This window comes from Cloeon dipterum, chromosome 1 (genome assembly GCF_949628265.1).
Source record: "Cloeon dipterum chromosome 1, ieCloDipt1.1, whole genome shotgun sequence".
NCBI lineage: Eukaryota > Metazoa > Arthropoda > Insecta > Ephemeroptera > Baetidae > Cloeon > Cloeon dipterum.
Window position 1 is genome coordinate 19,497,358 of NC_088786.1, and position 24,943 is coordinate 19,522,300.

General features: G+C 41.3%; 1 protein-coding gene across 5 annotated transcripts in view; it reads left to right on the plus strand.

Annotated features, from left to right (window-relative positions):
* Nucleotides 1-24,943, plus strand: part of LOC135947653 (pneumococcal serine-rich repeat protein-like) — a 162,520-nt gene that overhangs the window by 129,327 nt on the left and 8,250 nt on the right. For 4 of the 5 annotated variants that reach the window (XR_010575699.1, XM_065496531.1, XM_065496532.1 and 1 more), the window contains exons 6-13: nt 4,654-4,772; nt 5,992-6,346; nt 10,806-10,976; nt 20,435-20,632; nt 21,018-21,249; nt 22,004-22,434; nt 22,922-23,170; nt 23,572-24,586. Coding sequence is in view for 4 of the 5 variants with exons in the window: in XM_065496531.1 (XP_065352603.1) it covers nt 4,654-4,772; nt 5,992-6,346; nt 10,806-10,976; nt 20,435-20,632; nt 21,018-21,249; nt 22,004-22,434; nt 22,922-23,170; nt 23,572-24,586 (2,770 nt within the window). In the remaining variant the exon portion in view is untranslated. The remainder of the gene's footprint in view (nt 1-4,653; nt 4,773-5,991; nt 6,347-10,805; nt 10,977-20,434; nt 20,633-21,017; nt 21,250-22,003; nt 22,435-22,921; nt 23,171-23,571; nt 24,587-24,943) is intronic. The other variant, XM_065496533.1, reaches the window with a different exon arrangement.

The window sequence follows — 24,943 nt, forward strand, 5'->3', positions numbered from 1 at the left end:
CAAAGGGAAAACTTTGCACTTGGCAGCTGTTGAAAATTTGGAAGGAAAAAAATCAGAGAGGAAAACAGGAAAACTTGCGAGGAATGAATCAACTGAAATGCTTTCAAAGTAAAATATGCTTTCAGTGTTTTTTTAGACTAGATCAAGAAATTAAAATTATCTGCAGATTCAACGATTTCTAAAAGCACAATCTAACAAAAATACACAGAATTTTGACTGCACAAAAACATGTGTGGCAAAATCCGAAAAAAATAAGTTTTTCTCATCATTTTTGCCTCCGAGCTATTCAAATCATATTTGCAGTAAGTTGACCTTGAACTTTGATCCACTACATAAGTATGATGGATAAAATCGTTTGGAATAAAAAGGTTATTATATCAAAATCAAATTCGAATCTCCAAAACCTGGAATTTAAAAGATTATAAATGGCCACCAAATTTGAGCCTCAAAATTTCAGATCACATTCTTTTTAATACCCCAACAGCAATGAACCTTTGAAAGTTTTGGGAAACACTCTATTTGATAACTATCCATAATATAACATACTATTCATTTAATTTTTGCTAGTAAGATTTTACTTTTTTACGACCATTAATGTACTTTTGACTCGGGTGAGAATAAACAATAAATATTAAAAAGAAGATATAATTATATTTTTCAAATCTACTTATAAATGTTTGAAAGTGGCAAGATTAATTTAAATATTGCCAGGCCAAGCAGATGAAAAAAAGGCAAAGCTAAATAATTTGTAAAGGTAATGACATCGCTTTGCCCGGAATGGCCCGCAGCGTTAGAGTTTAGGACTTTGTTGCAGAGATGGAATGCGCGCGGAACGTGCCACTCGGCGAGTGCGCGCGCGAGTCTAATATTAGTTCGCGCGTTGTACGCTAAATAAACCAGCCCGGCAGCTACACGCCGACTAATTCTAAAGCCGACTTGCAACTATTAACTTTATTTATACGCGCTAATCTCGCTGGTGCGCAACCAACAAACAAAGAGGCCGGAAAAAGGCGGCCTGCGCCAAAACCACCGCCATTCTGCTTTTTTGCACCTAGAGAGTGCCGTTTTAATTAGCACCGGTCGTGCGTGCGCCTGTTCATATCTAAGGTAGGCAACCGGCTGCTCCGTTACGACGCTCCGGTTGCATAGCTACGCACTTCGAGCCGAGCTTTGGCTGCCCACCCTCGACAACGGCAAAAAGTCGTCTGCGGCGAGTTTTTAGCATTTTTTGCAATACTGTACCTCTCTGTGTTTTCCTATAAATAGTACTTGGGAGTTGGAAATGTTGCTATGGCAACTAGAAAATAATTCGAATTTAGTAGAAATATTTTTCACTTGCGTGACATTCCAGTCGACTGAGGAAACCTGCCCTTGTGGGTGTTTTATTATCACTACATTCTTGGAGAAATGTGTGAAGGGAAAAGGCTCAAGATGACATATTGACAGGGATGATAGATTGGAAAACAGCTCCTCTCTCCTTACCTCCGAACAAAAAGAAAGTTCAACTCCCTTTAGCATTTTTGACCAATTTTTTTTCTTTTTCTTCCATCAAGAACTTCACTTCTTTCAATCAAATGGATATAAGAGTTCATTTTTTTCAAAAAGGCTATCAAACTGATTTAATGTTGGTATCGTATTACAAAGCACTGAAAATGTAAAATATTTGAAAATTAAATTAAAATTATTCCTCAATTTACTTGAAATTTCTTTTATAAACATTACTTGATTAAAATATCGATCGATAAGGTCCTTTGTGTCTTTCCGGAAAATCAAATAGATTATGGGCCCTGCGGCTGTTATTAAACTTAATTTAAGAACAAAATATTTGCACAAGATCTGATTGCTGATTGTTTTCCTTTTTCAGAGCTAATTGTAAGTTTCTGCATATTATTCATTTTTTCAATGGATTAATAAAAAAATGAAAATTACTCAGATTAAACAAATTTGCTAGCTGATTTCCTAGTCATAATACTAGCCTATTTTAAAATGCCGTTTTAACAAGCCAGTCTGATGAGCTGTGGCAAAATATTAAATTTAATCTCTGTGTCCCAATTTCCAAGCACTCACAAGTGCTTGTACCGTTTTTTTCCTTTATGGGTTCTCCATATCGGTTGCCAGCCATTGCCGAAAATGAGTCGTGCACAGCAGCCAGTTCCTTTTGGCAGGCAGAAATTCCTCGCAGTAACCCTTTCGTTGGATGCTCTCGTTTCGCATGAGGAGATAATTGCCGGCATTCGGAATCAGGCACGTGGAAAGTTTGGCGCGCGCGGTCGGCCTGATCTGTCTGCGTGAGCCGAGCCAAGCCAGCCAAAAGTGGCGGAAAATGAAATTCTCAACAGCGACGTCACGCACACGCAGCACCTGCACAACTCGATTTCGCCGTGTCTGAAAGACGCAAACACAGTGGGTTTATTTCCAGGGTTTGCACAGTTGTTCGACTGCTTTTTCCCCAATGCCGGTTTTTCCCGGTAAAAAAGGTCAAAAAGCAGAGGTGAGAAAATCTTTTCCAAGGATTAAAAAAATTAGGCCGTCGAAAAATGGTGAAGTTTAAATTTTAATGTTAGACCATTTTAAAGTAATTAGAATTTTCTATGCAGCTTTTTAAAACTGTGCAACATAAAAATCTTGAACTCTGACAAAATTTATATACTCAATTTCTCAAAGAAGTTAGAATTAAAATAAAAAATCGAAGCATTTGCAAATCAAAAAACAATCAATCTGGGGCATTTTTTTGTCATTTATCAAGTTAATGGGGTTCTCGTGAGGGACACAGGGTACTAAATTTATATGAAAGGAATTTTTGTTGAAAGTTTTTATTTCTTAATGAAACAGTTTGAGTTTTTTTAATGTAAATTCAAAACAGTTGTAAAATGGGTGGTTATTTCGAAACAAAAAACAGGAGGAGAAAAAGAAGAAAAGTAGCGTGTCCATGTCCGCTCCCACCCACGCGGCGGCATTGGCAGCAACAGCCAGTTTTGATATTAAATATTTACAATGTAGCCGAGCGTAAGATGTGAAATGATGTAATACAGGGCGGCCGGAGCCGCTCGCCCAACTCAAACACGGACCGCGCCGAGGTTGAGGCTGAGAGTGCTCGTTCAGTAGGCATCATGCTGAAATGCTTCGATTCGCGGAAATCAAACAAACAGCGTGCGTGCAGAGAGCCGATTTGCTATCTCCAAGGAAACTAACTGCCCCCTCATTCGGTGAATCAGCATATATTTTTTCAAAGCAATCCGCTGATCTCGGCGATCGTCTGCGAGCGATATACGGCGACTGTTTGCTTTGTGCTTATGTTGAAAATAATAACACGATTTTATCATTTTTAAATAATAACAAAACCTAGTTTTTTTCGTTCTTATGGATTTTTTTTAACAAATTTTAATAAAGTTAAACTTAAGTAATAGTATTAAGGTTCTCATCGATTTTCGACAGTTATATCAAGTTTTCGAATTATTTATTCAGCTGCCTAACCTTATTTGACACTCAGGAATCGTTTTTGTCTCTGTTAAGAATGAGAGTCCAGTGCTACCAATTGTTAGAGTTAAAAATTATTTTATGATTCAATCATAATTTTTCACAAGCACTTGATAAAAAAACCTGTTATAAATAAAGTTATGGAATAATGTCGCGAAAGGAGCTCTCTGCTATCATAACCTGAAACGCCTAAAAAATACTCATTAATGTATTATTTCCCCAGAGAGCCGTGTGCCAAGTCAAACTCATGCCATAAAGTCCACTGAAAAGCCATTTGAATGGAGTTGGCTGTAGGAGATTAAAGGCTCTCCTCTTTCGCCGTCGATTATTCCCTAAAGACGTTTGCAGCGAGCTGCCCGCGTATTGGTTGTGCGCGCGTAATTTAAATACAGGCAGAGACAAAAATCTTGGCTTCTCTTTATGTAGATGCGATTGCTCGGCGTGCTAGTCTCGAAAGTAAATCGCCGAGAGAGCGTTTTTACGAGCGGCAATTGGCTCGCAGCTGAATTCGGTCGGGCCTCGCGTCGTCCTCGTAAAAAGTACAAACATACCCCCTGGGCGAACGCGAAAAATACGACCGGCAGATAAAACGCAAGCTCCTGTACTTAGGTTTACTTACAAGACGACTAGCAGACAGACAGATCGAGGAAAAATAATATCACCCGCTGGCTCGTGCTCGGTGAAGGTTAAGAGGCAAATAAATAGACGGACGGCATCAGCCAGATCACCGTCGCAGCCGATTCGCGTTTAGCTCCAGATATTTATGACTGCATGCGTCGTAAAAGCACGCTTTCAACGAGATTCCGGTCCAGATTTGGCTCATTAAAACATTATCCAGGAATTATATTAAAGAGGTGCTTTTCAACGGGACATCCTTATAAGAAAACAATGTTAAAAATAAACATGTCTCGTATATAAAGAAAATTATTCAGCCAAGCACGGCTTTCGTCATTTTCGCCAAGATGGCCTCGTGAGTCACGCGGCCAGAAATGCGTCCAATGAAGCGGCCAAGTCGGCAAGTGCTCATTTTCTCTCTCACTTTCAATCCTGCCGGCGCCGAAATAGCCGCAATTGCGTCTGCTAATTAGCAATTAGACACGATTCGCGCGCTCTTCGATTCAATACAAACACACACGAAGGAATAAAGTAAGCAACTTGTTTCTTTTTTGTTGGCAGGTATGCGGCAAAGTGTTTGGCAACGCGTCGGCACTCGCCAAGCACAAATTGACGCACAGCGACGAGCGAAAGTACGTCTGCAGCATGTGCGGAAAGGCTTTCAAGCGGCAGGACCACCTGTGAGTATACATCAACCCGAGTTTGGTCGCCACCTCCCAGCCTGTTCATCCGAATCTTAGTTAGAGTTGAGATCAAACAGTATTATGCTAACAATGCTAGCTTTCCCTTCTTAGTTTCTTAGTTAATTCAATGAAAACAAGAAAATTGCCCCCTTGTAGCTTATAAATAATTAAACTTGCTCTTCATATTTAGAATTCTTATTCTTAAGAACAAATCAACACTACTTTTAAGCAGTTTTAGATCACTTTTAATATACATTTCAACAGTCATTCGGTCATGAGCATGAGTTCAGGCCAATTCTGTAAGTTTTTTTAATTGACTATTTTCAGATCGAATTCCTTCCCAAAATAGTTGGTTTCAGACGGTTTCTAAGTTGCAAATCGATCCTTTGAAAACCACCAGGTTGCTAAGGAAACGCCCTGATGTGCCCACAATTTCACTTCTGACAATGAGTACACTTAAGGCGTCTTGATGATCGAATTCCAAAGGGTCAAATGGCACATAATCTTAAAGCTCGTAACATAGCCGTTTTAATGGTGTTCAGATCTTGCAAATTGAACCAAAACAGAGCCTGTTAAATGGAAATTGAATGGTATCGATCGTTCAAGGGCTACCCTGACGTCAGGGTTTAATTTCCTACCTGTTCTGATGGTTTTGTTTGACCTCCGGGATCACCCCAAACATGTTTTAAAATCGAACGATTTGCAATTTTGATAATTTCCCCTTTCACCTGGACCCAAAATAACCTTTAACCCTGCACCATCCTGAAAATTTCTACACAAGTTTGACATACTCAGGGCATCATTATATACCCCATTCTTAGTATAAAAAATATATGTTGATAAATTTATTCAAAATTTAAAAATAAACTCGGGTATTATTCAAATTTGAAAAATTTCCGTCAAACTTGGCTATTTTGATGCATCTAAAAACATATTATAAAACCTTGAAGGTACTCAAACAAAATATCTCGTGGGAAAACTCTACAACTGTGTTTTTCTAATTTTGAAAAACATAAAATAAAAATAAATTTATGTTAAAATTCCATTTTTTCCGCAAGGGTCTTTTGGAATATAAGTCTAGGCCGGGAATATATTATAAAAGTTTCTTTCAACACACCCAACTATTCTTCCCTTATATAATCGTTTTTTTTCGTATGGGTCAAGGCTGTGCACCTTTTTTCACTCATTTGGCTGACCCTACCTTTGTGATCGGTAGGAACGGCCACATGCTGACGCACCGCAACAAGAAGCCGTTCGAGTGCAAGGCCGAGGGCTGCGGCAAGTCGTACTGCGACGCGCGGTCCCTACGCCGACACACGGAAAACCACCACACGACCCCCTCGGGGGCGGGCGGCCGCGCCGCCTCCGCCAACTCGGCCTCGACGGCGTCGTCAGCCTCCTCGGAGGAGGCCACCTCGTGCATACAATACGCACCGCCCCCACCACCTCCGTACCCGGCCGCCTCCAGCAGCTCGTCCTCGGAGGCGGGCGCCTCGGCCACCGGCTCGCCAAGCCAGCTTCAGCAGCTGCTCTCGTCGCCGTCGCCAAACAGCCCCTCCACTTCGAATCAGGTTCGTGAGAAATTCTACGATTTAAATTTTCAGACGGTTTTAATTCGGATATCTGCATTGGGAAAGAAATAATGTAGGCAGTCGATATTCATAGTATTGTCAGCAAATTTAAGGCTGAAATTTTTTTTTAAATAGTTTGCGTGTATTGCTTAGAATGGTTTCCCTAGTATGTGCGTGGTTCTATTTTTCTCAAATTTATAGCTGAAATTCATTCTGGGTCAATCGGGTTTAAAATAATTTAATATTCATTCATGGTTTTGGAATTTTCAATATTATGCGCATATAAGTTTCTTAAAGCACTGTAGAAATTGACTTCGAAACTTGAATATTATGAAAATTCAGCTTTTACAGTTTTCTGAAAGCTCTGGACCGAAAAATTTCTGCATCTCATCGTCAGTAAAGCAAAAAAATGCTTGCAGTTTTGATTCCACCCTCCCCGGAACATTGAAAGGTTCAGAGGCTGCTCACCATCCGCCCTCTTTATATAATCTTGCTCTGGAATAACTGAAGAATTGATTTTGCATTACAAATTTAATTAAATTTTTTAACTCGTCAAAATTTTCAATTTTTTCATTGGCACCAAAATTGGCTCAAATTTGAATTTTTTGCTTTAATTGCTAATCGATATAAAATACTACTTATTTAATTCACTGATGACACAATATTCTGCCGCATTAGTTGCTGCTATAAATCTCACCCTTTTCAGATTATTATTTTTCTACATTTCATAAAATTGTGAAATAATCAATAAAAATTACTATTCAATTGAAGTTAAATTCATTTTCTCCACACGATTAAATTTTTAATCATCTACTTGACTAATTAAAATAAAGGAAAATATATTTCATAGACCAACTCGTTTCCTCTACTAAAAATCAGAATTTAACACAAAACAGAATGATTTCAATGTTTTGAGCTTCACTTTGGAAGGTTCTCCTCGTCACCCATTTTTGGCCCCTGGCGCAGCACTTTTCCAATTTTCGCGTGCCCATTTGATCGGAGGGTGTGGGCGGGATATTGGCCCTCTCGTCGTCCATCGGCTGCATCTGGCGTGCGAGCGAGCGAGCGCTCAAAATTTCGGGTCTCGTGCCGGCAAGCGCGCGCGACGGGGGCGAAAATTGAGCGCGCGCCGAGTTGCAGGCACACGTGCAGCAGCCCGACTTTGCCGCCGCGCTGAGCCCTCGAGCGCGGCACGGCCTTTATGGAGGCGGGATTAAAGTGGACGAAACCGCAGCGGCCCTGCTGAATAATAATTCGGCCGGCCGATCATCCCTCGAACGCACAACGTGCACCGACGCCGCCCGCTTTGCATTCTAACCCCCCGCTATAATATGTATATGTAGGCGCGCGTGAAAGGCCTGTTTATGGCGAGGCATTGCGCTCGACGCCGATTCAATCGATACCGCTAATTTCGCTCCCGCATTTCTTCTCATCTTTTATGGCGCTGGAAGACGTCCTTGTTTGAAATCATTTTACCTCACTTCTCTGCAATTGTAGCGAAAATTTGTAGGGTTGGAGAATTTTGATTGAAAAAAGGGTGTTATTCAATATTTTAGAAGGTTTTTAGCTAATAATAAAGACAAAATCAATGTTTTTTTTCTCAAAACATCTACAGGGAGCTACAATTTAACTTATTAATTAAAATTCTAACCTGAGAAAATTTTATATTAAATTTACAATGTCAGAAATGATCAATGTATTTTTTCATTCACCCGCATCCTTTACTTTGAATTACTTGAAATGTCCCTACGGGCGCGTGCCTAATAATACGAAGACGTTGGTGTTTTGTCGCTACCATTCAATAGTATATTTGATAAAAGATGACAATTTGCTAAGGGAGATAGTACCCGTTAAATATGGTTCACTCGATTCACGACTACGTAATTTCAAAGTCAACATTTTAAGAAGCTTTAAACTGCCATAATGTCTTGAAAATGGGCCGGATTTTATTTTTGAGTCTGCTCAGCGAATAAAGTGAAATACTTCAGGAAATTTTAGTGATTTTTCCAAACTTCTCCTACAGAAATTTGCTCTGGAAAAATCTCGTGCATAAATGTAACGGCTTAAAAAGTTGTGGTTGCATAATTTGCAGTAAATATGTGTTAGTTTTTGAAAGGGATTTCCCGGGATATTGAAGTGAGGAATTTTTTCCAGAATACGTTAAGAATTGCAAATTTCATCAGTTCTCTAAATCTTCTACAATTTTGTCTGTAAGATATTGAAGTAAAATATCAGATGTACTGGTGCAGGCATATTGCAAAAAAATCGTCGATTGCCTTTCATTTCTAACCATAAATATTATTTCATTTACATTTTAAGCCAGTCAAATTGGCTATAGAATGATATTAATTTCTAGGAAACAATTTTAAAGTAGCACAACGTTTCATGTGAAAATGCACTCAAGTTTACGACCGTTTAGACTTTTCCTGCCTGTTTAAAATTCGGAGTTAGAGTTAAATGCAATTGAAAAAAAGCAGGAGGTGGTCAGCACATTTCACTCTCACCACCGGATTGTTTGGTATGTTCATCAAAACACCGACTTTTCCCTCTCTATTTTTTTTTTATTTTCAAAAAAATTTAGTTTTCACTCTGGGAACGGCAGAAACATTTTATCGGTGCAAAACGTTGTGTTGCCGCTTCAGGGCTGCGCAGTGTTTGTGAAAAGGTCAAACGTTGGGCGCGGCAAAAGTTTGGCAGAGATTACACGCGTTTTACATTCAGCCAGCAATCAGCATTGAAACGAGAGCGGCCAGATAAACAAGCGCTCGGACAAAGGGTAATTAGAGGCTGGTTTGGAGAGGTCGCTCGGTCGGCTGGATGCTCGTTCGCTCGGCCGACTAACGATGATTAATTAATTGGCCCGGCCGCAAATCAAATATGCATGGCGACGGTCGAGCGGACGAACGAACGAGTTGATTGCGAATGAATGCAGAATGCTGCAGGTGGATGTGTGTGTGCCATTGCCCATTGTTCCAGTGCCCGGGGTTAATCACTCAGCCGCTCGCTCGATTCGCGATTGCGACTGGCACATCAAGGAGGAGATTTGTGCGCTCGTCGGCAGTTGATGGAGTAATAAAACTCGAGAGCAGCCCCTTATTATGCATGCACATCTGCAGGCGATTATGCTAAAGAGCGCGAGCTTTCTTCCAACTCGTCGGCGCAGTGGCAGGAAATTAAGATTAAGTAAGCTGCTCTCCAGAGAGACGCCGACTAATCTCCGCCGACGAGTTATGCAACCGGTGCAGCCCGACTAATTGATTTTTAAAACCCAACGTGCCTCAAAACGCAATTTAAATGCGTCCTCCGTGAGAGGCCAAATTTCTCGTTTTCGAATGAATTGCCGAAGAAAAAAATATCGCTCCATTATTTAGAGCCACTAATCATAAAATTAAGGAATATTGCAATTATTGCACTTGATTTAAACTGGGTATTCACAAAAAGAAAAGGTCTGAACTACTCAACTTGTTTACCAGAAGTGCTGCCCTTTCTCACATTTTTTTTACTTTTACAATAATTTATTTAAAACTTATTTTGAGCACAAAATTGCAAGATATATTTCGATTTTTTTAATGAAAATTAACACTGGAATATCATTTTTGACAGTGCCGGTTGATTCCTGAGGGTCGAATAAGGTTAGACATATGAATGAATAGGTCTTTAAATCAACAAAACGTTCTGAAAATCGACGGGAAATTTAAAACCGTTACTCTAAGCGGGTCTTGGTTTCCGCCGATTTCCGGCACGTCGTGTCGAGTTTTTGAGTAATTTGGCTGCATAATCTGATCAGGAATCGGATGACACTGAAAAAATTTAAATTTCAGAGCTAATTTTAGCTAAATTAAATTCTTCTAAAGAGGATCAAGAAATGAAATGCTTACTTTTAATTTCTTTGCTGACTCCATGCCTATAGACATCCATATTTTTTACTAATTCCCCAATTGGGGATGTCCTTATTGTTAGTGTTCGGAGCCAGCAACAAAGATGATGTACAGTGTTAATTTCAAACTTTCGAGTACTTGCACTGCAATTTCAGATTAAATCCTACTTTTTGTGCATTTCGGCATTAAAAAATTCATTTAACGAGCTGAAAACTTAAATCGGTTCAGCGAACTGCGGTAGAAACCTAAACAGTTTTTAAGACAAAAATTCCAAAATTCTGCTGTCGCGTACACCGCGTTTTTCCTTTTCGGTGCGTCAAAAATGAGATCTTTAAACGTTTAGAATGCAGAGTGTTGTAGTATTGAACCTGATATCGTAGGGCAAGAATCCGAAATATTTAAATAAACAACTCTCATCTGTTGAAGACTTTGAACCCCAATAAGGACTGTCCCAATTGGCTAATTAGCAATTTATTTTGAGGAACGAAATGCCTCAATTTGGCAAAGTTTTCTGCAGGACCGGTTTCTGCGGCACACATTATTCTGAAAGCTACAATTCTTTTTTTGTTGGTTTTTTGTAGGCGGCGAGTCCGGGCGGCGAAAACGATGCGACCGACGGTCTGACCCGGCAGCACCTGGAGCTTATTCAGCAGATCATGCAACAGACGCAGCAACAGGCCGCGGCCGCTGCGGCCGCCGCGGCCACCAAAGGCGACAAGCCGGTCAAAAGTCGCACGTGGTCCGGCACGCAGGTCAGTGTTCTCTCAGCACGGAAAAGACACGAATTCGCTAATTGCCGGCGAGGATTAAATCTTGTGGAGCTCGCTCTCAGAAGGAATTTCAAGTTTGTAATCCTCGGCAAACAAAGTTGGAAGAACGCAAGCCTTTTTCGAAATGCACACACACATTTCGTTCGCGGATATTAATGTCGAAAGTTTGCGCGCACACCGCGGCGATAAAACAATAATAAGTCGGCGGGCAAAAAGCCGAAAGCACTTTAGGTTGCATGCCACGTGAAAAGCGGGCGGCGGCTCATAAAATTTTACGCTCTTTGTAACGCGGCCGCTCTTTCGCAAAAAGGCTTTAAATTTTACGCCGCGCCATTTGAATAAACTATAGCTGGCAGGAATTGGAGCCGAAGGTGTGTACTCGCGTAGATGATTAAATTCATGACCAGTTTTCACACCCCTATTAAGCCTTTCATCAAACTCATTTTTATCCTCAACGTGCAAAAGCTGCTTTTTTCTGCGGCTGGAATAATAACTTGTGTGTGAGTGAGTGATTCGCAACCAAATTGCAGCTGACGTGCTTTTGAAGTAGCGAAAACCAACAAACAAAGGCTCTATGAACATGACGGCGCTGCAAATTAACTTTTATTTTGTTCGCCGAGTGCCAATGTCATCCTGCCAAATGCACCGCACACTATTTTGCGAATGTTCGTATGTAGCACAACACCGTGCAAAGAGAAAAGAAAATTGCTACCGTCTTGCGAATATCTTTAAGTTGTCATCGCTGGAAATACAGGAGGATTATTTTTCCCAGCAAGAAGTTTTCCTTTCCTAGACAGTAGCTTTGTTATCTTTATCCAGTTAAAGGATAAAAGAGAATGGAAGATAAATAAACACAAACAAGAACGAGAATTAATAACCGTTGAATATTTAAATCCCTAGTGTTGGTATTTTGATCGTTCTACGGAGTTTTCATGATCCAGGATATTAGAAAAAATATTCAAAGAATGACATATCTACACTTAAAGTTCAAATTTTGCCAATGTTCTCCCATTTTGGCATATTTTCTTGGCAGATTCCGATTCCTCAAGATCTATTTAACAGTGTATGACGCTTTATGGGGAAACTCTTTGTTTTGAAATAAAATCAGATTTCAAGTAAAAAGTATACATTTGAAAAGCATGATAACTTTGCAGCCACGTTTTTTTTTTTAAATAATAATAATAATAATAATAAAGTGCTATCTAGGTCTATTTTGGCTCTAACTGCATCCTTCTAGAGTTTTTTATGTATTGGCACAACATTATTTTCTGGGGAATCGCAATATCAATCCTCTTGAAAAATTTTTAGAATGGTTTTTGTAAATATGTATTTATTTTCATAATTTGCATTTGATATTGTCATCATGCGATGCCTGGTCCCCGAAAACGAAAACACGTTCGACTGGGGAGGCAGAGCTGACTGTTTGGTGATGACCGGTATATCTTGAAGAGACCAGTCAGCGGCGTTTTCTTTCGAGTGCAGGAAGGGGGAAGCGGGAGGTGGTCACTCGCGGTCCAGGTTGCGTTGGTTAGTGTACCTAGCTGGTCAGTCGGCGAACATACTCGCTCTTTCGTGAAACGTGCTCTTTGGATTGCAAAACGATTCCAAGGTAAATTAACCACATCAAATAATTAACTCTTTCCAACACTTTAAAATTTTAGAAAAAAATTATTAGAAATGAAAATAAATTAGTTTAATAATTTTCAATAAACTGATATATTTTTAATTTTGAAGATTTTAACAACTATTTTGCACCCTTGATCCGGATAAAATTTCCTTCCCTTTTCTTTTTCTGACAATGAGGTTTATATATTGAGTGGCACAATTTCGGTGTGTTTTCATAAACTTCTAAGCTTGGTGCAAAAATATGTCTGATTGCAGGTGGCAGAATTTTATGCTGCGATTATTTGATCATAAAAGTAGCATTCCTAATTCGAAATAAAGCACAAATACATAAATTTCTTCTGGTATTTGCCACGCTGGCGCGGCCGCAGGTGCCGCTGGCCATAAAAAGGATGACTATACGTGTATTATTTGCACGCTCTCTCTCTCTCGCTCTCGTTCGTTCGTTCGTTCATCCGACGGACTCGATTAAAAGTTTGCGCGCAATAAAGCCAAAGGGCAATTAATATCAAATATTTACGGCGCGTAAAAAAGGCTTTTCGCGTATGGGTGTGTGTTAATAAAAGCTGCGCCGGCTCGCGTAATTCCCTTACTTTATTGCAACGGCATCCAGTGGCATTATTATCGCGGAAAAAAGCACCGGTAGAGACGCGCTCTCTTTGCATTTCGGCCCTTTGCGCAGTAATTAAAAGTGATTAGTCCACGCTCGCACCCGCCAATAACAATCACGCCGACGAATTCAGCGATATTTGTTTTATTCGCGCCATTTCCACGATTTTGTTCTCGGCGCGTTTTCACCGTAGCGTAAATCACCGGATAAAAACTAAAACTGCGCCAACAGCTATTAAAATCGACGCGGATAAGCGCTCAGACTAATGCGAGGCAATAAAAATTAGAACCAGTTTCAGCCGTTTCCTGGTCCGGTTTGAAAAAGGGAAAAATAAAATACAAGACAATTTTTTGGATTTGTCTTTTTTTCAGTTTTTCCGACATACGTTGACCACTAAAAATGGAAAATATGGCACGCTGTCCCAGGACTCTATTTGACGTAGAAAAAACCAACTTTCCGAGCTAAATTATGAATGGAACTTGAAAGTTTAAAGAGGGTGTTTTGTCATTTTCATATTTTCATAGTGATTTCTTCTCTCTTCACAGTGAGTAAAAATTTTCTGTAGCTAAAACTGCAGCAGTGAGTTTTATTTTGCAGGAAATTTACTATTCATTAGGCCTTAAAATTAGCTGATATTTTCCAGCACGGGAATGAGCGATAAATTTCATATTTAAACTTGACCCAGTCAGTTTTTTAATTTACTTTTAATTTTTTGTCTTCTAACCTTTTTTAAATGATTTTAACAGTTGCGTGTCAGGTATATAAAAATTGTGTCTATTTGAAGCTGTTTTAACAAACAGAAATTAAAACAACACATTTTTCTCTTGATATGAATTTATTCATTAATGCTTTTGGAACTCTAGAATCTCGTTTTAGGAGTTTTTAATTAAATATCACTGAAGCTGCAATATTTACGCCGCACTAATGCCTCGGCAGCTCGTTTCCTTCCTCGCGCAGAGAGTGTTTTTCCACTTTTTGCAGGTCACGCTGGCAAAAATATGCAATTTCCTTCTCGTGCTTGCCGAGTCGGAAAAAGCACGACCATTCCGCGGATGCTTGCTCCACCCGCCATATCTGCTGGCAGGGAAATCCGGAGACGTTTTTCGCCCGCCCGCCGCCCGCGCGCACACAGCATTTCTCTGCCCAGAGCGATGCAAACATGTAGCAGGAATGCGTTTAATTAGAGGCATTCCGCCCGCCAGATTTAATATTGTGCCTTGCAATTCTGAAATTTTAATAAATCAGCTGCGTACAAAAAGTCTCATATTTCTTTAGAGAAATTAAACATCAACATTCCGACACGGGAAATGCATTTTATGATGAGGAAAATGAGGATTCGAGGACACGCTCGCTTAACAATAAACAAGGATAATCCAGCTAGCTGACGCTAGCAACACGCGCACAGGGGTTTACCATCATCTGAGGAGGCAAGAGGTTCGTTTTCGCCGCCTTATTAGCCGGCGATTTAATCTTCCAAAGTTAGCCCGTATAAAATAATCTCAAAGTTTGGCGGCCGTAAAAAGAGTGCGAGCAGGATTTCGGGTCCGAAGCATCCGCCGAGCTTTGTCCGTCCCGTCGGTGCGGCGGCCGGGATTACAATTTCGAGCGATGGCGCCATCAAAACTTTGTCACCGCGCGCGGGATTAAATGTAGTGACGCGCAGAAAGCCGCCCATGAAACAGAAAACAGAAAACACGGCCAAAAATCGCGTGAGCTTATGTTTTCATATTCGGCCTATGGGATCATAATACGCACATCTTTTATGGAGAGGTGCCCCTACAGAGCAAAAGCAGGGCAAGTAAACCCTTTAATGCCAAATTAATCCGGCATGGACAACCGATTTTTTCAAGATGACTTTCAAAGAGATCAATATAAATTAAATATGAAATCAGCCCTGAATATTTTAATCGAAACTATATATACATTGTTTTTCTTATTTTGGAATTTGCCAGCTCAAAATTCTATGGTCTCCATAATTTTGATATTTCAAATTCTATCAATATTTTTTAATGAAATTGAGCGCATGAAATCGAGGAAATTTAACTCCTTCTATTTATCTAGATGCCGTGAAAAAGATCTTATTAATTTATAATTAACAAAATAATCGGATAATACATGCATTGGCTTAGTAAGAGTGCACAACCCCCTTTAAACTCTCAACCGCTATGCGTTAGAATTAACCCCGTTGGTTTTCATTCGATCGGAAGAAACCAACTTTTTTTAGATTGCCTCACTAGCAAGTAACTTGATATTGCGTTTTCAAAAACTGTTTGAGTAAATTTACTCGCAAAATAGAAGATTTGGATAGTTAATTTTGCCGCAAACTGAAAAGAATTGCGTCGATTTTTCTTCAGCCGTGACATGGCTCTAATCTTTTTTAATTTTAACAGGAATGTTTTTTTTAAAATCTCGAATGTCTGGTTGTCAGATGCAAGCACACTCTGCTGTTGTTGTACACGTACACGTACAATCTGCATTATGTAAACACGAACGGAGACTGAAAAAGTTTGCGTTGTTGAAAAGTGCACGGCTGGTGGCATTAATTCTAATCACGTAGAGATAACAATCTGAATTTACTGCGAGGTCAAGCGCACGTTGCACTCGACGGCGGAGTGCACTCGCGTGTACAGTACAGTATAATGCGGGGCTGAAGAGCGAAAGTTGCTGCGCTGCGCTGCTTGCCGTGTCCCCAGGCGCCAGCCAACTCTCGGCATAATTATCATTATTATACATACTCTGCTCCTCTTAGACGAACACGACCTATATTGCGAGCTGCGAAATTGCGAAATTGCGAAATCGCCAGCGCGCACGCTATTTAAATCTCATTTCTCGCGCCTTTTCCTCCTTTTTGAGCCGGCAAAATTAGATTTCGCGCGCGCTCTCGTAATTAATGAAAATCCGCGCGCAGGGCGGCCCGCGGCAATTAATCTCGAGCGCTGACGATTAATTCAATTAGTTGGCAATAATTAATTATTTCAGCCGACGGACGCCTTCTTCTTTGTCACCAGGCTGCTGTGTAGATTAAAAAGGGCGAAATTAATGCCTCCTTCCCTCTGTCGACGCGTGCCGCCAAGAAGAAAGGGCGCGCGCGTGACGATTAATCTGACGCCAAATTCGCCGTATTTTCCACTCTGAAACACTTTCCGCAGCTGACGCAGACGTCGCTGTTTGCACTGCTTTTTACTTGATTATCGTTTTACTTTCCGCTCGAAGAATGCACCTTAATTGGATCGTCATTGCTCATTGCTAAATATTAATTCAAATTAATTTTAAGGACTGTTTCTGCGAGAGCGCTTTTGATTATTCACTCATCTTGATGTTCCTGATGAGCCAATTAGGAATTAAAATATAGGAATTAGGAATTAAAATAGTTGTACACATTTTCCCTCATTGACCCCCAATCTAACCCATTCGTAAATTATCTAGCATCATTTTCTGCGTATTTTATGTTAGTTATTTACCTTTAATTGAAAATTGGAGCAGTAATTATATCTTTTGAAAGATGGCAGATATAAATCTCTAATTTTTCCTCTAAAATGATTTTTAAGATTTTGAATCAAAATTTATTCAATTTGATTTGCATTAACAAGAGTTTGGAGTGCTCGATTTTCCAATCATTACTCTTGATTTGCACACCCACGGCACAATTAACGCTGCTAATTGGCGCTGCGACTTCGTGCGAGAGGCTTGGCTTTGACGATATTTTTTCCGCTTCTGGCGCGCACTGCACTCCAAGGTGCATTGAGAAGAGCGCTTCATTTGCATAAATCGGTCGCCCCTAGACAGGATCGCGCAAACGAGAGAGTACTTCTTGAATATTCAATTGGCGCTGCCCCTGCCGACCCCCAAAAAAACTCAGAAAGTGTGGAACGCGTGCAAAGCTGGTTGTATTGAAAAGACAACATGCACTCGGAGCATGACCTCGTCGTAATTTGAACTGGAATAATGGAATCTCGGCAAAAAGAGGCCGATTTTTTACCCCCGCACGATTTCAATTAAGAGCCAGTGTTTTTGTGCGGCGGCAAAAAGGTGGCACGCGCTGGCGTGCGCGAGCGGTGAAATTTTAACGAGCACTGCTCTTTTTCAAGCATCGCCACAAATTTACCGTGTATTTATTCGCACTCCAACCGTTGAAAAACTTTTAATTGGAAAAAACGCTACTGTTGACCGGATGGGAGGGAAAACAAATTCAAGGACGACGACAAATTAATGATACAACTTCGATATCAGCGGACTGTAATTTTGTATGAGTTAATGTTTTAAAAGTCTGGTCAGATAAGACGAATTATCGGCTGGGGCTTGACCACATAGTACAAATTTTTTGGGTCTACAAAAACGAAGTTATTTTTAAGATGTTAGATCAGAAAAGAATTCCCTAATTGGCATGAGAAAAATATTAATATCAAGAGAAATTTATTATCCTATTTTTCATCTTAAAAATTTTGCAACAGCTCTTTACTTTATTTCTTTGTTAGTAAAATTTGAATTTCAGCTTCTTTTGTTGCAAAAAACGAAAACAGATTACTCCAAGCAGAGAGAACCCATTTTTTAACTTTCAGCTTCGCTTCATTATGGGCTCTGAGTTTATTTAAATCACGAGATACCCTCTTCCACATAATTAGAGGAGCAAATAAATTTGATTCTTAAGCAAATATTTATTTCAATTAGAAACTGCCATGTTCAGTGCCAAATTACCACCAATATAATCTGATATGTTATTTTTCCAGAGATGATAATAAATTTTCAACGAGCTCTTTGAAATATTTTCTTTTTTAATCACTTCAACGCTGAGTTCCCTTCTTGCGCTCGTGTTGAATTTCGAGGAGCATCCCCTCGCGCAGAATAATAGCGCGCATTATGAAATTCGAGTCAGGCCGTTGGAATTTCACTCAATAATAAATTATCGTGGCGGCGGAATGCGTGCATCCTCAGGCCGTTTGTGATGAAAGTTTTCATCACCACGGCGGCGGCGGTGGAAACTGGATTCGATGCAAATAGGGATCGTCTTCTTTGTACAATAATGCGTTCCCATGCGCAACGGGCCGGCCAACGCGCGAAATCTGCGGACGGGATCGTATTGCCTCCCCTTTTCGTCCGACGGAGGAGCAACCCCTTTCTTTTCTTTCCTTTCTCTCATCTCATTATGAGATTACTCGTCTCTACCGACCACACCGGACACATGGACCGCGTGCGTTTCACACAAAACACATTCGGTCCGGGCGGGCAGCAATAAAATTCTTCCCCTTTGCCGGCTCGTCGCCAACATCTGCCCTTTTCGGCACCGGCCCGGAGATGAAAGGACGCACATCTTTTCCCTCCTCGGCAATAAATATGCGAAAAGCTGCTGAATTTTATATCAAAGGCGGAAATTTTCATCTCTCGCTAGCGTGCTCATGAATATTTGAGTGTTTTTAAAAGTTGCCGTAAAAAGCGCGCCTTTCCAAATTGGGGCTTATGTGTTTTTTTTCCGCCGTGCTGCACTTGCTTTGGGGAGGCGGAGAGATGCACGAGGCAGGATAATTTGCTCCGCTAATGAAGTTACGCGGGGGAACATTCGTACTCGTAAATCGGCAGTTCAAACTGAAAGGGTGCGCAACAAACCGAGCAAAAAGCGCCTCGCAAAGGGAAAATGTTGCAAATCGATGCAAAGAGGAAGGAGGAAAAGCGCTATTTCCGAAAGGATGGTGCATTTAAATTCCAGGTTTGACAAAGAAATAACCGTTCATTTCAATGATTAAATTAATTTAGAGCTTATTAAAAATAGGAAAGCTGCTAATTTATAATTGGTAATTTTACGGAAATATTCCACCAAAAACATCCTTTTTAATTTAAATTTAGCATCCTACTTGAGAAGTCAAAGGAAAACTTGATAAACAGAAATGTTACATAAAGAAATCCAAAATAGCTGACGTTGTTCCATTTATATTTTGAAAAAAGGGTGACATTTTTTAAACCAATTAACGTTGAGAAATTGCGTATTCAGATATGTTATTTGTTTTTCCAATGCTTCCTAGCTCAGAGTTTTTAAATGTTCACTTTAAATAGCTAGATGATTTGAACATTAAATTACTTAAGAAAACCAATTGCCAAAATGACTCATTTTCGTGTCTAGAGAAATTAAATCAAAATTAATTTCTAGTCAAGTTGAAAAATATTTTTTCTCTGCTTTTACTCAATATTTTCCCCAAATCCGTCATGAACACTATCAAAATCATATCCATCTCGTTTATAGAAAAAAATCGAACGGATCCTATTTAAATTTTACATTTGATGCGTCGACGCGCGAACCCCACTCGAGAAGGGGTGAGATGCAGCCCCCGTCCAGCCACAGCGGAACAAAAATGCACCTGCGTGGCCTGTCCGGATGGCGAGCGGGAAACTCTTTTTCGGCCTGCAACCAGTCCGCTATTGCTGGACCCGTTTGATTCTCGATCGGGCGCTGCTGATGAGCGTGAGAACCAAACTGGATCCTCAGCTGCTGCTCCTTTCTTCTCTGATTCGAATGCATTAGGATATAAAAGACCAGCATTTTGATACGCAGGGTGTGACATATCATTAGATTTGCGCGGAAAAACTGGATTCCTCCCCGTTTTGTGCGTGCACGCTGATTCCATTTATCAGCACCCCTTTGTCGCGCTTAACTTAAATAGCTGCTCCTCGGATGGCGCAGAATAAATTCAAAGTTATTAAGCATAGATAGATAACCGAAATACAAGCACGATCTTGAAATTATATTTATAAAAAAATTAAATTTTGTTTAATTTTTGTTTATAGAGGACAATTGTTTTGATGGGTCGTTTTTACAATTAGAAAAATTAATTACGCTTATAGCCCTTTTGTTCTAAAAGTTTTTAACTTTTTAACTTTTCTATTAAAGCGTACAGAAATAATACTGCAAGAAATATGGCTGATTGTATTATATTTACTAATTTGACCAAAGTTTTCTTGCATTTGCGGAATGTCAAAAGTGGCATATTAATATAGAGGCTACCATAAAAAATCGCCAAGATTGAACTCAGATTGACGTCAGAATAAAAAAATAAATGAATAATAATGATTCCCAGCAAGAATTAATACTTTTGAAGCTCTGCAACTCTTGAAAACATCAATTCAAAAGTGGTCTACGAACAAGTGTTATCCATTACAACGTGCGCGATTCTAGTCACGCTTATTATTGTTGCTGAACATTTTTGTGGTTATGTTTCAGAACTCGACGACCAAGAGCAACACGAGCAGCGGCACCGCAGCGACTACGAACGGCACCTCAGCCCAGGCGGCAACGCCTGCCAATGGGGATAAGGGTGGCGACCCCAAGCCTGTCGAGTGCAACCTCTGCCACCGCAAGTTCAAGAATGTGCCCGCGCTCAATGGACACATGAGACTTCATGGCGGCTACTTCAAAAAGGTAAGGACCTCTTTGGCATGGCTTGTGGGGTTGGGTGAAATCAATTTTTTAAATAAATATTTTGAAGGTAATTGAATTGAGTAGAAAATATTGTACTCCAACATTTAACTATTGTGGAAGCAGCTAATTCGTGATTAAAACGCTCATTATTTATTTGATGCAAAAATGAAGAGAAGCAGAAAGTTAAAAACGGGTTATTTTTCTTTTATTAATCTTAATTTTAACAGCACTAATTTTTTGTACAATCACAAGACTGATAACTTTATTTGATAAACATTTTCAGCAAAATTAATAATTTTCAAATTTTAAGAGAATTAACAAACAATGTGGATTTTTTTAATCTGCTGCTATACGTAATGATTTAAAAACAAACATCATTTTGCAGGACTCAGAAGCGAAAAAGACAGACAAGAAAGACTCGGCCGGCCCGCCTTTGCAGACGGCCAGCGTGAGCGTACGAGCCCTTATCGAGGAGAAAATCATCCAGAAACGAATCACGAACCCGTCGTTGCAGACCGCGGCCTCCGCCGCCTCCGCTGCCGCCGCTTCGCAGACCAATTTCAGCCCGGCGACCGCAACTGCGTCGGCGACGACGGCAGCCGCCTCCGCTCCAAACGGTAAGTAACATTGTACTATGCATATTCTCGTCTTTTGTCTCTATCTCATCTGGCCCCTGTGTTGCCTCCCTCGCTCGCTCCCGGCAGGGTGGTTCGCAACTTGGCGCCGATGCGGTCGCCAATTAATTGCCGCAGAGCACAATTGCGCTCGATTTGCGGTCTCGTTACCGCCTGTTGCAAAATTGCCAGTGCGAAATTGTGCCTTCAAAAGCCTTCTGCCAAAAACAGATTGTGGTTTGGCGATTGAAAAGCTGCGCCATTCAAGTGAATTTCTTTGCTCAAAACACAGTGCATTTCAAGTTCAGCTGAATTGGCACTGTCTTTAGTAGAGTTAAGAACTATACTTGAATGAATTAAACAGATTTTAAGCAAATTTTGAGTTAATTTGTCACCCATTTTTCTGAATGACAGAATAAACTAATAACATTTTCAAGACTTTTCATCCTTGTTCTTAGGATAACCATAAGAAAATTGATAGGGTTGGAAGGAGGTTTACATTAGAAAAACATAGAGGAGCGGTGAACCAACTGTCTTATTAGACACATACTTTTTTATTGCAAATGCCTCTTTTACATTAAATTTTTAATTATAAATTTAGTGATGCACGCGTATTGCGTTTATAATATAACTAAATATTTTATCAGAATTTTTATTTAATTTATTCATTTAAAAATAATTGTCAAATTCACTTCCAGCATAATATTAACTGACAAATTTTAAATTAAAAATAACAAAAGTTGATATTCATCCTCAGGTGGCACTTCTGCGTCGTCCTCGAGCGGCGACTCTCCCAGCACATTCCCTTTGGGGTCCGGGCAACCCCCGCAGTACCCGGCCGGCCAGGCGGCCGCAGCTTCTGCCTCCAAGACGTTCGTGGTGCCGGCTCCGCCGTCGCCGGGGCCAACCCCAGAGAAGGTGCGGCGCCAGTCGGACTCGGCGGATTCGTTCGACGCGGCGGTCAGCGCCGCCAGCGGAATCAAGAGCGAGCCGGGCAGCGCCACGTCGGTGGCGAGTCCGCTCGCGCTGGCCATCGCCGCCGAACTGGCCGAGCAGGCCTCCTCGGGCACCAGCAGCTTCAACCTGGCAGCCTTCACCGGCGCCGCCGGCGGAGCCACCTTCTTCAACCAGGATGACGTGTTTCAGCAGGTGCCTGAGGCAGTGCTTCAGCTTGCAGAGTCCATCCAGGTTTGGATTTATTTAATTTTTTAAGGGTTTTTAAACATATCTTTTAGCAAAGAAAAATTGCCCGACACTCGCGGTGCTTGAGTTGGACGTTCAAATTTCAAATTTTAGAGACACATATTCTGAATTCAAAAAAATTTAAACTACATAAGGGGTCTGAGTTTAGCTTCAAATATTCAGCAGCTATGAGTGCAAGGGCATCTTAGCAAATTCGAAAAACTGGTAAAATTTAAAGTTTTGCTACACATTTGGAAAAAACCACTCTCCTATTTTTCGGAAAAGCCGTTTTAAAATTTACAAGGAAGTTATGCAACCCGCTAGACTATTTTGGACTAGCTGAATTAAAACTCATTTTTTTTTAAATATCCTAGAAAAATTAAAACTCTATTGCAAGCCGTTACATACCTGCATACGATTTTCCCAGAACATTTTTCTGTTGAAAATATTTGGGGGAAGAATGACAGCTTAATAATATTTAATGTTTTATCAGTTTCAGGCTGAGGACATGGCCGCTTTGGACGACTTCCAGAACACAGACACAAACGGTGACACCGCCGTGTTCTCCACTCAGGGAAGCGACGCGACCGGCCAGGAGTCGAACGATTTCCCAGCTTTGCAGTCGGTGACGTTGGCCGACATCGCTGCCTTCAGCGCCGTCGCGTCGCAGAAGGACTTCGAGTTCTCGCCGTCGGCCACCAAAGATGGCCAGACCGTTTTCGCCTTTTCGCCCCAACAAAACGTGAGTAGAACATTTTAATTCAAGAGTGGTGCATTTCTGAATGAGAAAATTGGCTTCCGCTAGAAACGTCCAATTCCTAGAGTTTGTCTGTTAGTCTGCGATTATTTTTGATAAATTCCCGAAAGTGTACTATTTTTGTGTAAAAATCCTTCATTTATTTTTATGATCAAACATTTAATAAAATTAAAAATAAGTACCAGAGGACAACTCTTAGAACAAATTAATGAAAACACCTTGATATTGCAAAATCAGTCTAATCCGTTAAAAACTACGAGCATGGTTGGTTTTGTATAATAAATTTTTAAAAAATAAATAAACCTAAGCTTGGATGGCTTAAAAAAGTGAATATGAAATAAAACTCGCATATATATTTCTCATTATGGGTGTGCTTTTTTGCGCAGACAAAGGACGGTGGGACGACGTACAACTTCTCACCGCACACGTCGTCGCCGCTGCCGTCGCCACTGCAGGGCCACGACTCGCCAGGCTTCGCGTACCCGACGCCGCCAGCGAGCCAGGAGGGCCCGACCTTCGGGCTTCTGCAGCAGGCGCCGCTGGGCTCGCCGCACGGAACTTCGGCTGACTCTACTTTCGCCTACTACGCGGGCGGGTTGTCGCCGTCGGCGGCGGCGGTCGAGGCCGCCCTGAGTGAGGTTTTGCCCGGCGACGCCCTCGGCAGGTCGCACCACACCCTGATGTACCAGACAGCGTCGCAGGCCGGCGAACCTTCACCAACAACTGCGGCGTCGCCAATGTCGGCCACGCCTGTGCCATCGCCGCTGTCCAGCGTGCCAGCGTCATCGTCGTCGGCACCGTCGCCGCTGCCGACGGCGGTGGCGTCGACGAACGCGCAGTTCACGCTGCAGAGCCAGATGATGCCCAACTCGGACGACCCGCTGCTGTCCAGCAGCCCTAAGGACTTCGGCGGACGAAAGCGGTTTGACTTCGGACTGTTCCGCAACGGCGCCGTCGACGCCACGGCCATCCTCAGCGGCCTGGGGTTGGTGGTGGAGAACAACGGCGAGCTACGCTTCTACCCGACCTCAGGCACGGCCTCGCCGTCGGTCAGCTCGACCACCAGCCAGCAGCAGCCGGCCCCAAAATTGCAGAACGCCCGCCTGGTGGCCATCAAGGACGAGCTGGAGGACGACGTCTTCCTCAGCCCTTCCACCGTGAGTACAATGCCGCGCCTCAAGAGGCCCAGACCCAGGCCGGACCCGCTGTTCATCCCGATGCGCGAGCAGAAGGTACTGCCGCGCGGACCACTGCTCTACAAGTCGCGGCTGCGCTCGCCCAAACTCAAGTCCGTCGGCAGCAACCAGCACCTGTGCTTCGCAGCGACCGCCTTCACGCCTCCGCCCATGCTCGACCCCGACCGCACTGCCTCAGGTCTCTACAACAACCTGCCCTTGAAGAGTGAGTTTTTTTTTCATAAAATACGTTTATAAAATTATATCATCATCATCAAAATTATGGCTTAAAGCGGAGAATTTTAAAAATTAAATGGATTTTGCAAGCTATGATAAATAATATCTTTCAGCACCATTAAGGATATGATAGGACTGTGTGTACTCACTTGGCTCTTGCGTTTACTCTGGAACTATTATAGCAATTGACTCCTTGAGTTTCCTTTAGGACAGAATTAAATACAGTAATTTCTTGAGAGACTTATATTAAATAATTAAGTTTATTCTCTTCGAAATGCTTTCTAAAAAAAAAAAAAAAAAAAAGTTGCCATGACGTGTATTGTGAGCACATCTCTACTTGTGAATA